The sequence below is a fragment of the Oncorhynchus nerka genome, linkage group LG13 (assembly GCF_034236695.1).
Source record: "Oncorhynchus nerka isolate Pitt River linkage group LG13, Oner_Uvic_2.0, whole genome shotgun sequence".
In the NCBI taxonomy this organism is placed as follows: domain Eukaryota; kingdom Metazoa; phylum Chordata; class Actinopteri; order Salmoniformes; family Salmonidae; genus Oncorhynchus; species Oncorhynchus nerka.
In genome coordinates this window covers 92,390,554-92,407,019 of record NC_088408.1, presented here as the reverse complement: position 1 = coordinate 92,407,019, position 16,466 = coordinate 92,390,554, and the positions used below count along the sequence as shown (strand labels likewise).

At 43.9% G+C, this 16,466-nt stretch overlaps 1 protein-coding gene across 12 annotated transcripts in view; it reads left to right on the top strand.

Annotated features, from left to right (window-relative positions):
* The window catches only part of LOC115121963 (calcium/calmodulin-dependent protein kinase type II subunit beta-like), a 150,917-nt gene that overhangs the window by 29,572 nt on the left and 104,879 nt on the right, over window positions 1-16,466 (top strand). For all 12 annotated transcript variants that reach the window (XM_065026835.1, XM_065026829.1, XM_065026832.1 and 9 more), the window contains exons 3-5: window positions 2,429-2,488; window positions 9,380-9,434; window positions 9,716-9,781. In XM_065026835.1, the coding sequence (XP_064882907.1) occupies window positions 2,429-2,488; window positions 9,380-9,434; window positions 9,716-9,781 (181 nt within the window). The remainder of the gene's footprint in view (window positions 1-2,428; window positions 2,489-9,379; window positions 9,435-9,715; window positions 9,782-16,466) is intronic.

Below are 16,466 nucleotides of genomic sequence, written 5' to 3'. Positions count from 1 at the left end.
ATCTAGGAATGAATATAGTATCCCTCAGAACCAAGATATTCAGCCTAAATGGACCTAGTGTATTACCTAGGCTAGCCTATGTCATCTCTTCCATCCCCTTTCAATGTCCCACAGTCGTGGTTTAAGGAGGTACAAACTTACGTGGGCTTACAAATCAGAATCTAAGATCTGCAGCTGGGAGTGGTTGGAGGAGAGGATAGTGTCACAACACAGGTCCGTTTCACCTGTCATCAATGTGGTACTGCCCCAAACTCCGCTACTGCCCCAAACCCCCTACTGCCCCAAACTCCGCTACTGCCCCAAACCCCCTACTGCCCCAAACCCCCTACTGCCCCAAACCCAGCTACTGCCCCAAACCCCTACTGCCCCAAACCCCTACTGCCCCAAACCCCTACTGCCCCAAACCCAGCTACTGCCCCAAACCCCTACTGCCCCAAACCCCTACTGCCCCAAACCCAGCTACTGCCCCAAATCCCCTATGGCCCCAAACCCCGCTACTGCCCCAAACCCCCTACTGCCCCAAACCCCTACTGCCCCAAACCCAGCTACTGCCCCAAACCCAGCTACTGCCCCAAACCCAGCTACTGCCCCAAACCCAGCTACTGCCCCAAACCCAGCCACTGCCCCAAACCCAGCCACTGCCCCAAACCCAGCTACTGCCCCAAACCCAGCTACTGCCCTTGACATTGGAATTATCAGGTTCTCATGTAGCATAGTTAAGATGCTGCACAGAAGGTTGGGTGTAAACGGTGAGTCTGTTCCATCCTGTCCCATCTGGCATAACCCCATGTTTACAGCTGGGGGAAACTCTTTGAATAGTAGACTCTGGCATAACCCCATGTTTACAGCTGCGGGAAACACTTTGAATAGTAGACTCTGGCATAACCCCATGTTTACAGCTGGGGGAAACACGTTGAATAGTAGACTCTGGCATAACCCCATGTGTACAGCTGGGGGAAACTCTTTGAATAGTAGACTCTGGCATAACCCCATGTGTACAGCTGGGGGAAACACTTTGAATAGTAGACTCTGGCATAACCCCATGTTTACAGCTGGGGGAAACTCTTTGAATAGTAGACTCTGGCATAACCCCATGTTTACAGCTGGGGGAAAGTCTTTGAATAGTAGACTCTGGCATAACCCCATGTTTACAGCTGGGGGAAACACTTTGAATAGTAGACTCTGGCATAACCCCATGTTTACAGCTGGGGGAAACACTTTGAATAGTAGACTGGCATAACCCCATGTGTACAGCTGGGGGAAACACTTTGAATAGTAGACTCTGGCATAACCCCATGTTTACAGCTGGGGGAAACACTTTGAATAGTAGACTCTGGCATAACCCCATGTTTACAGCTGGGGGAAACACTTTGAATAGTAGACTCTGGCATAACCACGGTATTTCATCTATTGGTCAGATTGTTAAAGGCAGATTTTGGTTTGAGCGATTCTTCATGTTTAGCATAACTACAGCTTAAGACATATACAAGGTTGGTAAAATGGAGAATGCTGACTCGGCCTCTGGAACAGAGTTAGATCAGAACCTCAGGAAAGCTGCCTCCTCGACAGGAACTGATCCTCGACAGGAACTGATCAAGCATTTATAGGCCATTGTTTTTTTCCATCCTAAACACATATTCCCCCATTCAGTTAGCATCACGATGGGTCACTATACCCCAATTCAGTTAGCATCACAATGGGTCACTATTCCCCCAATCAGTTAGCATCACAATGGGTCACTATTCCCCCAATCAGTTAGCATCACAATGGGCCACTATTCCCCTATTCAGATTGCATGGGAGTGTGACCTGAACACCTCTCTCACCCCATCGCAAAGGGACACTATTTGGAGAAGGGGTCTGACCACTTCAAAATGCAGAGCCTATATCACCCCTGTACATATCCCAAATATCTATCCATCTGTCTCTCTACCACTAATATCTCTCCATGTGTCTCTATATCTCTAATATCTCTCCATGTGTCTCTCTACCACTAATATCTCTCCATGTGTCTCTCTACCACTAATATCTCTCCATGTGTCTCTCTACCACTAATATCTCTCCATGTGTCTCTCTACCACTATCTCTCCATGTGTCTCTCTACCACTAATATCTCTCCATGTGTCTCTCTACCACTAATATCTCTCCATGTGTCTCTCTACCACTAATATCTCTCCATGTGTCTCTCTACCACTAATATCTCTCCATGTGTCTCTCTACCACTAATATCTCTCCATGTGTCTCTCTACCACTAATATCTCTCCATGTGTCTCTCTACCACTAATATCTCTCCATGTGTCTCTCTACCACTAATATCTCTCCATGTGTCTTTACCACTAATATCTCTCCATGTGTCTCTCTACCACTAATATCTCTCCATCTGTCTCTCTACCTCTAATATCTCTCCATCTGTCTCTCTACCTCCTCAGACCACCAGAAATTAGAGAGAGAGGCCCGTATCTGTCGCCTGCTCAAGCACTCCAATATCGGTGAGTCTTTCTCAACTAAACAACGCACAAACGCAATGACACCTGCCTATGCCTCAATGACACCTGCCTATGCCTCAATGACACCTGCCTATGCTGCATTATAACCTTAAGTCTGCCTTGTCAATCTTCTATCTAATATATACAGATGTAGGATCTTAATTTGATCACTCTTTTGTTGCTGAGACTTTTCTGGCACAGCAGGAAATGCAAACTTGTAGTGTTTTTGAGTTTTAAAAATGTTTTTTTTTTAATTTGCACTAACGAAAAATGTTAATGAAACAACGTTTTTCATTAATTATAATCCACATAATAATTCACATTTCCTGCTGCTGCAGGATTATTTTCTGCTGTAGCAAACTGGCTCAAATTAATATCCTACATCTGTATCAATATATCGATTGAAATCTATGTGCTGCACCATAAAGTCTGCAGCTTCAATCTTCAATCTATAAGGCGGCACCAAGTTTGTTTTGATATCTCTGTCTTGTTTGACTATTCCACATTGAGTATCGTGCTCAGTATCCAGGGTCTGGCCTCGGTGCGTTTAGATGTATCCTTCCGTTGTCATGCTTGTTAATGTTTCTATGCATGGCGTGGAGTTTTTGCCTCCTAATGATTTTCCAGTATTCACACTACCTGATTGTTCCCACTTCTTCTTGTTGCTTGTTCATTTTATTATTATCTATCCCTTGTTATCACCAGAACATACATCTCTTTTTTATCTGTTATCACCAGAACATACAGCTCTTGTCTGTCCGTCAGATCTAGTGTCAAAGAAGCTCTCCTCTTCCTCTGTTTCTCTGAGCCTTATTCATAGACGCGGGACGTAGCGGTGCTAATCTGAAAACAAGGCTCCCCAAATTCGATCAGCAAATTGATTGTGCTACCAAGGCTGGCAAAACCCTAGACCACTGTTATTCTAACTTCCGCGACGCATATAAGGCCCTCCCCCGCACTCCCTTCGGAAAAGCTGACCACGACTCAATTTTGTTGTTCCCAGCCTATAGACAGAAACTTAAACAGGAAGCACCCATGTTTAGGTCTGTTCAACGCTGGTCCGACCAATCAAGATTGCTTCGATCACGTGGACTGGGATATGTTCCGCATTGCGGCGAACAACAACATTGACGAATACGCTGATTCGGTGAGCTAGTTTATTAACAAGTGCATCGGTGATGTTGTACCCACATCATCTATTAAAAGATTCCCCAACCAGAAACCATGATTGATGGCAGCATTCACACAAAACTGAACATGCGAACCACTGCTTTTAATCAGGGCAAGTGTCCGGAAACATGACCGAATACAAACAGTGTAGCTATTCCCTCTGCAAGGCAATCAAACAAGCTAAGCTTCAGTACAGAGACAAAGTCGCAATTCAACGGCTCAGACACGAGAGGTAGGGTCTACAGTCAATCACGGACTACAAAAGAAAAACCAGCCCCGTCGCAGATCACGATGCCTTGCTCCCAGACAGACTAAACAACTTCTTTGCTCGCTTTGAGGACAAGACAGTGCCACTCACACAGCCCGATACCAAAACCTGCGGGCTCTCCGTCACTGCAGCCAACATGAGTAAAACATTTAAACGTGTTAACCCTCGCAAGGCTGCAGGCCCAGACGGCATCCCTAGCCGCGTCCTCAGAGCATGCACAGACCAGCTGGCTGGTGTGTTTACGGACATATTCAATCAATCCTTATCCCAGTCTGCTGTCCCCACATGCTTCAAGAGGGCCACCATTGTTCCTGTTCCCAAAAAAGCTAAGGTAACTGAGCTAAATGACTACCACCCTGTAGCACTCACTTCCGTCATCATGAAGTGCTTTGAGAGACTAGTCAAGGACCATATCACCTCCACCCTACCTGACACCCTAGACCCACTCCAATTTGCTTACCGCCCCAATACGTCCACAGACGACGCAATCGCCATCACACTGCACACTGCCCTATCCCATCTGGACAAGAGGAATACCTATGTAAGAATGCTGTTCATCGACTACAGCTCAGCATTTAACCATAGTACACTCCAAACTCGTCATTAAGCTTGAGACCCTGGGTACTGGACTTCCTGACGGGCCGCCCCCAGGTGGTGAGGGTAGGTAACAACATCTCCACCCCACTATTCCTCAACACTGGGTCCCCACAAGGCTGTGTTCTCAGCCCTCTCCTGTACTCCCTGTTCACCCACGACTGCGTGGCCATACACGCCTCCAACTCAATCATCAAGTTTGCAGACGACACTACAGTGGTAGGCTTGATTACCAATAACGACGAGACGGCCTACAGGGAGGAGGTGAGGGCCCTCGGAGTGTGGTGTCAGGAAAATAACCTCACACTCAACGTCAACACAACAAAGGAGATGATCGTGGACTTCAGGAAACAGCAGAGGGAGCACCCCCCTATCCACATCGACGGGACAGTAGTGGAGAGGGTGGAAAGTTTCAAGTTCCTCTGCGTACACATCACGGACAAACTGAAATGGTCCACCCACACAGACAGCGTTGTGAAGAAGGCGCAGCAGCTCCTCTTCAAACTCAGGAGGCTGAAGAAATTCAGCTTGTCACCAAAAACACTCACAAACTTTTACAGATGCACAATCAAGAGCATCCTGTCGGGCTGTATCACCACCTAGTACGGCAGCTGCTCCGCCCATTAACCGTAAGGCTCTCCAGAGGGTAGTGAGGTCTGCACAACGCATCACCGGGGGCAAACTACCTGCCCTCCAGGACACCTACACCACCCGATGTCACAGGAAGACCAAAAAGATTATCAAGGACAACAACCACCCGAGCCACTGCCTGTTCACCCCGCTATCATCCAGAAGGCGAGGTCAGTACAGGTGCATCAAAGCAGAGACCGAGAGACTGAAAAACAGCTTCTATCTGAAGGCCATCAGACTGTTAAACAGCCATCACTAACATTGAGTGGCTGCTAACAACATACCGACTCAACTCCAGCCACTTTAATAATGGAAAAATTCATGTATTCAATTTATCACTAGCCACTTTATATTATATAATGTTTACTTAACCTACATTACTCATCTCATATGTGTATGCTGTACTCTATACCATCTACTGCATCTTGCCATCTTGATGTAATGTATCACTAGCCACTTTAAACAATGCCACTTTATATAATGTTTTCATACCCTACATTACTCATCTCATATATACTGTACTCTATACCATCTACTGCATCTTGCCTATGCCGTTCGGCATCACTCATTCATATATTTTTATGTACATATTCGTATTCATTCCTTTACACTTGTGTGTTTAATGTAGTTGTTGTGGAATTCTTAGGTTATATTACTTGTTAGATATTACTGCACTGTCGGAACTAGAAGCACAAGCATTTCGCGACACTCCCATTAACATCTGCTAACCATGTGTATGTGACCAATAACATCTGCTAACCATGTGTCTGTGACCAATAACATCTGCTAACCATGTGTATGTGACCAATAACATCTGCTAACCATGTGTATGTGACCAATAACATCTGCTAACCATGTGTATGTGACCAATAACATCTGCTAACCATGTGTATGTGACCAATAACATCTGCTAACCATGTGTATGTGACCAATAACATCTGCTAACCATGTGTATGTGACCAATAACATCTGCTAACCATGTGTATGTGACCAATAACATCTGCTAACCATGTGTATGTGACCAATAACATCTGCTAACCATGTGTATGTGACCAATAACATCTGCTAACCATGTGTCTGTGACCAATAACATCTGCTAACCATGTGTATGTGACCAATAACATCTGCTAACCATGTGTATGTGACCAATAACATCTGCTAACCATGTGTATGTGACCAATAACATCTGCTAACCATGTGTATGTGACCAATAACATCTGTTAACCATGTGTATGTGACCAATAAATAGATTTGGATTTGATTTGCTCAGGATGCAGCAACAGCCCCTGTTAAATCTGCACTTTGACCTTTACTGGTGTTAGTGAACACACATCTGTACCGCGACCCGCATTCTTTTTTCAGCATCTCTGCTTTGTCAATAAAGATAGTTGTACAATTAAGAACAGTATCTTGCAAGATTCCATAGTTGGAATTGTAAGAGTTGTTTCCCTGTCCCTTTCTCTGTGATGTCATTCTAATGGAATCCAGATAGAACAGAACCATGTCCCTTTCTCTGTGATGTCATTCTAATGGAATCCAGATAGAACAAAACCCTGTCCCTTTCTCTGTGATGTCATTCTAATGGAATCCAGATAGAACAAAACCCGGTCCCTTTCTCTGTGATGTCATTCTAATGGAATCCAGATAGAACAAAACCCTGTCCCTTTCTCTGTGATGTCATTCTAATGGAATCCAGATAGAACAAAACCCTGTCTCTTTCTCTGTGATGTCATTCTAATGGAATCCAGATAGAACACAACCCTGTCCCTTTCTCTGTGATGTAATTCTAATGGAATCCAGACAGAACAGAACCCTGTCCCTTTCTCTGTGATGTCATTCTAATGGAATCCAGAAAGAACAAAACCCTGTCCCTTTCTCTGTGATGTCATTCTAATGGAATCTAGATAGAACAAAACCCTGTCCCTTTCTCTGTGATGTCATTCTAATGGAATCTAGATAGAACAAAACCCTGTCCCTTTCTCTGTGATGTCATTCTAATGGAATCTAGATAGAACAAAACCCTGTCCCTTTCTCTGTGATGTCATTCTAATGGAATCCAGAAAGAACAGAACCTTGGCCCTTTCTCTGTGTTGTCATTCTAATGGAATCCAGAAAGAACAGAACCCTGTCCCTTTCTCTGTGATGTCATTCTAATGGAATCCAGATAGAACAGAACCCTGTCCCTTTCTCTGTGATGTCATTCTAATGGAATCCAGATAGAACACAACCCTGTCCCTTTCTCTGTGATGTAATTCTAATGGAATCCAGACAGAACAGAACCCTGTCCCTTTCTCTGTGATGTCATTCTAATGGAATCCAGACAGAACAGAACCCTGTCCCTTTCTCTATGAAGTCATTCTAATGGAATCCAGAAAGAACAAAACCCTGTTCCTTTCTCTGTGATGTCATTCTAATGGAATCTAGATAGAACAAAACCCTGTCCCTTTCTCTGTGATGTCATTCTAATGGAATCTAGATAGAACAGAACCCTGTCCCTTTCTCTGTGATGTCATTCTAATGGAATCCAGATAGAACAGAACCCTGTCCCTTTCTCTGTGATGTCATTCTAATGGAATCCAGATAGAACAGAACCCTGTCCCTTTCTCTGTGATGTCATTCTAATGGAATCCAGATAGAACAGAACCCTGTCCCTTTCTCTGTGATGTCATTCTAATGGAATCCAGATAGAACAGAACCCTGTCCCTTTCTCTGTGATGTCATTCTAATGGAATCCAGATAGAACAGAACCCTGTCCCTTTCTCTGTGATGTCATTCTAATGGAATCCAGATAGAACAAAGCCCTGTCCCTCTCTCTGTGATGTCATTCTAATGGAATCCAGATAGAACAAAACCCTGTCCCTTTCTCTGTGATGTCATTCTAATGGAATCCAGATAGAACAAAACCCTGTTCCTTTCTCTGTGATGTCATTCTAATGGAATCCAGAAAGAACAAAACCCTGTCCCTTTCTCTGTGATGTCATTCTAATGGAATCCAGAAAGAACAAAACCCTGTCCCTTTCTCTGTGATGTCATTCTAATGGAATCCAGAAAAGAACAAAACACTGTTTTTAAACATTTACATCAAAAGGTGCGAAGTTATGGGCAAAGACACAACACATCCACATCAAATCAAATATTTTTCTTGATAAAATAAAATGGAAAACAACCACTTTTTGTGCAGTATTAATTTACCATCCTTGCAAACCACTTAATGTAAATGTATATTACTGTGTTGTACATAGGCTGGTCATCTAGGTTAGTACCTGTAGACTTTCTATCACCATGGAGATAAAACAATACAAGACATTAACGGAGTACATTGAGACATCAAGTGGTTTGTGGTTATGTGATATGATGATGTGGCTCAGTTGGTAGAGCATGCCAGGGTTGTGGGTTCGATTCCCATGTGGGAAAAGTATGTAAATGTATACACTCACTACTGTGAGTTGCTCTGGATAAGAGAGTTTACTGAACAGACCGGTTCAGTTTTCACATAGAAATAAGTTGCATTTGCAAAGTATTTAAAGAAACATACATCAAGCAAGTATTTTTATATTACACATGTATTATCAGATTAAGTGTTTTGTACAGATAATTATCAGACTCAAGTTACAAATGCTGGACTCAAGTTCTCAAATATATTTAGTTTTTCAAAAATCACAGAAGTACTGGGTCTTTACTAGTCCTGTGTTAGAGGACGATATATATTTTCTGCAGCACCCCACCTCCAAACTACTTCCCTTATACACTTGTTCACTTTAATTTAAATGCCATGATGTGTTGGAAATCAGAGCGTCTATTTTTTTAAATGTTTTTCCTTGCATTGATCATGATATGTGGTTGTTTTAGCTACTTTAGTTGAATGCACCGATTGACACTGAAAAAGAATGTCTGCTACAGTAAATTAATAAATGTGAATGTGTAGAGATTTGATTTGACCTCCCATGGCTTCTCTCTCTCTCTCTGTCTCTCGTTCTCGCTCTCTGTCTCTCTCTCTCTCTCTCTCTCTCTGTCTCTCGTTCTCGCTCTCTGTCTCTCTCTCTCTCTCTCTCTCTCTCTGTCTCTCGTTCTCGCTCTCTGTCTCTCTCTCTCTCTCTCTCTCTCTGTCTCTCGTTCTCGCTCTCTGTCTCTCTCTCTCTCTCTCTCTCTCTCTCTCTGTCTCTCTCTCTCTGTCTTTCTCTCTCTCTCTCTCTCTCTGTCTCTCTCTCTCTGTCTCTCTCTCTCTCTTTCAGTCCGTCTACATGACAGTATATCAGAGGAAGGATTCCACTACCTCCTGTTTGACTTGTAAGTTATTCATCTCCTCCACCTCTTTAAATCTCTTTCTTCCCTCTATCCTCTCATATAATACACACCACTGTTCTCCCTTCACCCGAGGTTCAGCCCGTTAGCCATACTAGCTTTAGTTTCCATGGTAACGGCTGGGACGGGGGTATGAGAGAGATACAGAGAGAGAGAGTGAGAGAGGAGGGTTGACGGGGGTCCTGGTGAAGCGAGCCGGAGCGAGAGGTGCCCCCCCGACTGAGCTCTCTGATTGGCTAATGAGCTCATCTCTGATTGGTTTGCAGGGTGACTGGAGGGGAGTTGTTTGAGGACATCGTAGCCAGAGAGTACTACAGTGAGGCTGACGCCAGGTAAGAAATACATCTGTCTGTCTACCTGGCTGACAAATACATGACATGGCCAAAAGTATATGCACACCCCTTCAAATGAGTGGATTCAGGTATTTCAGCCACACCCGTTGCTGATAGGTGTATATAATCAAGCACACAGCCATGCAATCTCCATAGACAAACATCGGCAGTAGAATAGCCAGTACTGAAGAGCTCAGTGCCTTTCAATGTGTCACTGTCATAGAAAGCCACCTTTCCAACAAGTCAGTTTGTCAAATTGCTGCCCTGCTAGAGCTGCCCCGGTCAACTGTAAGTGCTGTTATTGTGAAGTGGGAACATCTAGGGCCAGAAATGGCTCAGGCCGCAAAGTGGTAGGCCACACAAGGTCACAGAACGGGACCATGTAAAAAATGGTCTGTCCTCAGTTGCAACACTCACTACCGAGGTCCAAACTGCCTCTGGAAGTAACGTCAGCACAAGAGCAGCCATTCGCACAAGTTCACCATTCACTAATGCTCTTGTGGCTGAATGGAAGCAAGTCCCAGCAGCAATGTTCCACCATCTAGTGGAAAGCCTTACCAGAAGAGTGGAGGCTGTTATAGCAGCAAGGGGGGGAACAACTCCATATGAATGCCCATGGTTTTGGAATGAGATATTCAACGAGCAGGTATCCACATACTTTTGGCCATGCAGTGTACATCTTTATACCTCAACCTGGCCGACACATACATCTCTCTATCTGTCTACCTGGCCGACAGATACATCTCTCTATCTGTCTACCTGGCCGACAGATACATCTCTCTATCTGTCTACCTGGCTAACACATACATCTCTCTATCTGTCTACCTGGCTGACAGATACATCTCTCTATCTGTCTACCTGGCTAACACATACATCTCTCTATCTGTCTACCTGGCTGACAGATACATCTCTCTATCTGTCTACCTGGCTGACAGATACATCTCTCTATCTGTCTACCTGGCTGACACATACATCTCTCTATCTGTCTACCTGGCTGACACATACATCTCTCTATCTGTCTACCTGGCCAACACATACATCTCTCTGTCTACCTATCTGTCTCTCTCTCTCTCTCTCTCTCTCTCTCTCTCTCTCTCTCTCTCTGTGTGCTTTCCTCCCTTTCTCTTTCTGTTTTCCCCTCTCCTCTATGTCTGTCTCTGTTCCATGTTTCCTGTCTCTTCTGTCCTCTATGTCTCTCTGTTCCATGTTTCCTGTCTCTTCTGTCCTCTGTCTGTCTCTGTTCCATGTTTCCTGTCTCTTCTGTCCTCTATGTCTGTCTCTGTTCCATGTTTCCTGTCTCTTCTGTCCTCTGTCTCTCTCTGTTCCATATTTCCTGTCTCTTCTGTCCTCTGTCTCTCTCTGTTCCATGTTTCCTGTCTCCTCTGTCCTTTTTCTCTCTCTCCTTTCTGTCTCACTTTCTCCTTTCTGTCTCACTTTCTCCCTCCATCTCCCTTTCTTGTTCTCCTTTTGCTGTCCCACTCTCCTTTGCTTCCTCCATCCGCACCCTTTCTTTCTCATTCTTTTTCTCCTTCCCTAGCTTTCTCTCTCTCTTGCTTGCTTGTGCTCTCTCCTTCACTCTCGGGTCCATGTTATTTCCTCAAGCCATGACACCCACCCTCTCAGATTGTTCTGACATCGTTTTTGTACTTCGAAACAGATAAGATTAGCATTCCTGCAGAATTATTTTATTGAAAAAATAATCGATCTCTGAGAAATAAAGCTAATTGATTATACCCAAATTCAATAATATTCAATAATAATATTCAATCAATATAGTACATAACATCTGATCTGGACACCAAAAAAAATCTAACAATGAATTAGACATTAGGATTCCAAAGAATGGTCAAAAGCCTCCCACGGACCCCCACACCACACGCTAATCCTACCAATGAGTGTACAGTATCAGTTCTCTGTGTCTGACAAGTAGTATGGAACTGCGGCTTGGGAGTATTATTTCTTCATCCTATGTAAATAAATCTGAATTTGGTGATGTTTTTTTCCCCCAGTTCAGAGAAATGGGTAATTGAAGTTGTTATGTTTATGTCCCATCCTACACCCTGATATTACCAGGTTCTGACCACTAAATGGTGCTGTTCCTGCTATTAAGAGATTTTTATTTTATCCCCCCACACTCAATGTTAAAGTTCATCCAAGTTACAAAATTACATTTTGGTTTGCTCACCATGTCAGCAGTCTATGGACAAGTTATGACAGCAAGCCATGCTTTGGTTTTGTTTACCTAGCCACTGTTTCAAATGTTAACTTTTTAGCATTTGTTGTTTTTCTACACTCTGTTACGTTACAGTTTTCAGTTTTCGCAACTTCATAACTCTCCATATTCTTGCAATTTCTGTCCAAAAGGAAAAGGCTTGCTGTCGCACAAAGTTAGCAGCAAAAGTCTGCGACAGAATGTCTAGCTGTGCCACTAGAGGTTCTGGGTTCGAGTCCAGAATCGGTCGCCGTACGATGCTTCTTCCGACACATTGGTGTGACTGGCTTCCGGGTTAGGTGGGCATGGTGTCAAGAAGCAGTGTGGCTTGGGTGGGTTGTGTTTCAGGGGACGCCCGGCTCTCGACCTTTGCCTTTCCCGAGTCCGTACGGGAGTTGCAGCGATGAAACAAGACTGTAACTACCAATTGGATACCACGAAATTGGGAAGAAAAAGGGGGTAATTATTATTTAAATTTTTTAATAATAAAAAATAAATAGATTTCCTCATCAATCTACACACAATACCCCATAATGGCATTTTTGCAAATGTATTAAAAATAAATACCTTATTTACATAAGTATTCAGACCCTTTTCTATGCGACTCGAAATTGAGCTCAGGTGCATCCTGTTTCCATTGATCATCCTTGAGATGTTACTACAACTTGATTGGAATCTACATTTGGTAAATTCAATTGATTGGACATGATTTGCAAAGGCACACACCTCTCTAGTTGACTGTGTATGTCAGAGAAAAAATCAAGCCATGAGGTTGAAGGAATTGAGCCGTAGAGCTCCAAGACAGGAATGTGTCGAGGCACAGATCTAGGGAAGGGTAACAAAAAATGTCTGCAGCATTGAAGGTCCCCAAGAAGACAGTGACCTCCATCATTCTGCAGCATTGAAGGTCCCCAAGAACACAGTGACCTCCATCATTCTGCAGTATTGAAGGTCCCCAAGAACACAGTGACCACCATCATTCTGCAGCATTGAAGGTCCCCAAGAACACAGTGACCTCCATCATTCTGCAGCATTGAAGGTCCCCAAGAACACAGTGACCTCCATCATTCTGCAGCATTGAAGGTCCCCAAGAACACAGTGACCTCCATCATTCTGCAGCATTGAAGGTCCCCAAGAACACACTGACCTCCATCATTCTGCAGCATTGAAGGTCCCCAAGAACACAGTGACCTCCATCATTCTGCAGCATTGAAGGTCCCCAAGAAGACAGTGACCTCCATCATTCTTAAATGGAAGGAGTTTGGAACCACCAAGACTCTTCCTAGAGCTGACTGCCAGGTGAAACTGAGCAAATGGGGGAGAAGGACCTTGGTCAGGGAGGTGACCAAGAACCCGATGGTCACTCTGACAGAGCTCCAGAGTTCCTCTGTGGAGATGGGAGAACCTTCCAGAAGGACAGCCATCTCTGCCGGACTCCACCAATCAGGCCATTATGGTAGAGTGGCCAGACGGAAGCCACTCCTCAGTAAAAAGCACATGACAGCCCGCTTGGAGTTTGCCAAAAGGAACCTAACAGACTCTCAGACCATGAGAAGCAAGATTCTCTGGTCTGATGAAACCAAGATTGAAAATCTTTGGCCTGAATGACAAGCATCATGTCTGGAGGAAACCTGGCACTATCCCTACGGTGGAGCATGGTGTGGCAATGTTTTTCAGCGTCAGGGATTGGGAGACTAGTCAGGATCGAGGGAAAGATGAACAAAGCAAGGTACAGAGAGATCCTTGATGAAATCCTGCTACAGAGTGCTCAGGACAGACTGGGGCGAAGGTTCACCTTCCAACAGGACAGTGACCCTAAGCACACAGCCAAGACAATGCAGGAGGGGCCTCGGGACAAGTCTCTGAATGTCCTTGAATGGCCGAGCCAGAGCCCAGACTTGAACCCGATCGAACATCTCTGGAGAGACCTGAACATAGCTGTGCAACAACACTCCCCATCCAACCTGACAGAGCTTGAGAGGATCTGCAGAGAAGAATTGGAAAAAATCCCCAAATACAAGTGTGCTAAGCTTGTACCGTCATACCCAAGAAGACTCAAGGTTGTAATTGTTGCCAAAGGTGCTTCAACCTTGTACTGACTAAAGGGTCTGAATACTTATGTAAATGTAATATTTCAGTGTTTTATTTTTTATACATTAGAAAACATTTATAAAAAAATTATTTTGCTTTGTCATTAGCTTGATGAGGGGAAAAAACGGGGCAGGGTGGGGTGGGGCGGGGTGTGGCGGGGCGGGGCAGGGGAGGGAAGGGCATGGCAGGGTGGGGCGGGGCATGGCACTGTAAATGAAGGCAGGTGTCTGTCCTGTACTGTAAATGATACTGTAAATGAAGTGAGGTGTCTTTACTGTAAATTATATTGTAAATGAAGGCAGGTGTCTGTACTGGACTGTAAATTGTACTGTAAATGGTACTGTAAATGAAGGTGGGTGTCTGTATTGTAAATGGTACTGTAAATGAAGGCAGGTGTCTGTACTGTACTGTAAATTGTACTGTAAATGGTAATGTAAATGAAGGCGGTGTCTGTATTGTAAATGGTACTGTAGATGAAGGCAGGTGCCTGTACTGTAAATTATATTGTAAATGAAGGCAGGTGTCTGTACTGTACTGTAAATTGTACTGTAAATGGTACTGTAAATGAAGGCAGGTGTCTGTATTGTAAATGGTACTGTAAATGAAGGCGGGTGTCTGTATTGTAAATGGTACTGTAAATGAAGGCGGGTGTCTGTATTGTAAATGGTACTGTAAATGAAGGCGGGTGTCTGTATTGTAAATGGTACTGTAAATGAAGGCGGGTGTCTGTATTGTAAATAGTACTGTAAATGAAGGCGGGTGTCTGTATTGTAAGTGGTACTGTAAATGAAGGCGGGTGTCTGTATTGTAAATGGTACTGTAAATGAAGGCGGGTGTCTGTATTGTAAATAGTACTGTAAATGAAGGCGGGTGTCTGTATTGTAAGTGGTACTGTAAATGAAGGCGGGTGTCTGTATTGTAAGTGGTACTGTAAATGAAGGCGGGTGTCTGTATTGTAAATGGTACTGTAAATGAAGGCGGGTGTCTGTATTGTAAATAGTACTGTAAATGAAGGCGGGTGTCTGTATTGTAAATGGTACTGTAAATGAAGGCAGGTGCCTGTACTGTAAATGGTACTGTAAATGAAGGCAGGTGTCTGTACTGTAAATAGTACTGTAAATGAAGGCAGGTGTCTGTACTGTAAATTACAGTGCCTTGCGAAAGTAAACTGTATTTTCTTGTGAAGAATCAACAACAAGTGGGACACAATCATGAAGTGGAACGACATTTATTGGATATTTCAAACTTTTTTAACAAATCAAAAACTGAAAAATTGGGCGTGCAAAATTATTCAGCCCCTTTACTTTCAGTGCAGCAAACTCTCTCCAGAAGTTCAGTGAGGATCTCTGAATGATCCAATGTTGACCTAAATGACTAATGATGATAAATACAATCCACCTGTGTGTAATCAAGTCTCCGTATAAATGCACCTGCACTGTGATAGTCTCAGAGGTCCGTTAAAAGCGCAGAGAGCATCATGAAGAACAAGGAACACACCAGGCAGGTCCGAGATACTGTTGTGAATAAGTTTTTAAAGCCGGATTTGGATACAAAAAGATTTCCCAAGCTTTAAACATCCCAAGGAGCACTGTGCAAGCGATAATATTGAAATGGAAGGAGTATCAGACCACTGCAAATCTACCAAGACCTGGCCGTCCCTCTAAACTTTCAGCTCATACAAGGAGAAGACTGATCAGAGATGCAGCCAAGAGGCCCATGATCACTCTGGATGAACTGCAGAGATCTACAGCTGAGGTGGGAGACTCTGTCCATAGGACAACAATCAGTCGTATATTGCACAAATCTGGCCTTTATGGAAGAGTGGCAAGAAGAAAGCCATTTCTTAAAGATATCCATAAAAAGTGTTGTTTAAAGTTTGCCACAAGCCACCTGGGAGACACACCAAACATGTGGAAGAAGGTGCTCTGGTCAGATGAAACCAAATTGAACTTTTTGGCAACAATGCAAAACGTTATGTTTGGCGTAAAAGCAACACAGCTCCTCACTCTGAACACACCATCCCCACTGTCAAACATGGTGGTGGCAGCATCATGGTTTGGGCCTGCTTTTCTTCAGCAGGGACAAGGAAGATGGTTAAAATTGATGGGAAGATGGATGGAGCCAAATACAGGACCATTCTGGAAGAAAACCTGATGGAGTCTGCAAAAGACCTGAGACTGGGACGTAGATTTGTCTTCCAACAAGATTAATGATCCAAAACATAAAGCAAAATCTACAATGGAATGGTTCAAAAATAAACATATCCAGGTGTTAGAATGGCCAAGTCAAAGTCCAGACCTGAATCCAATCGAGAATCTGTGGAAAGAACTGAAAACTGCTGTTCACAAATGCTCTCCATCCAACCTCACTGAGCTCGAGCTG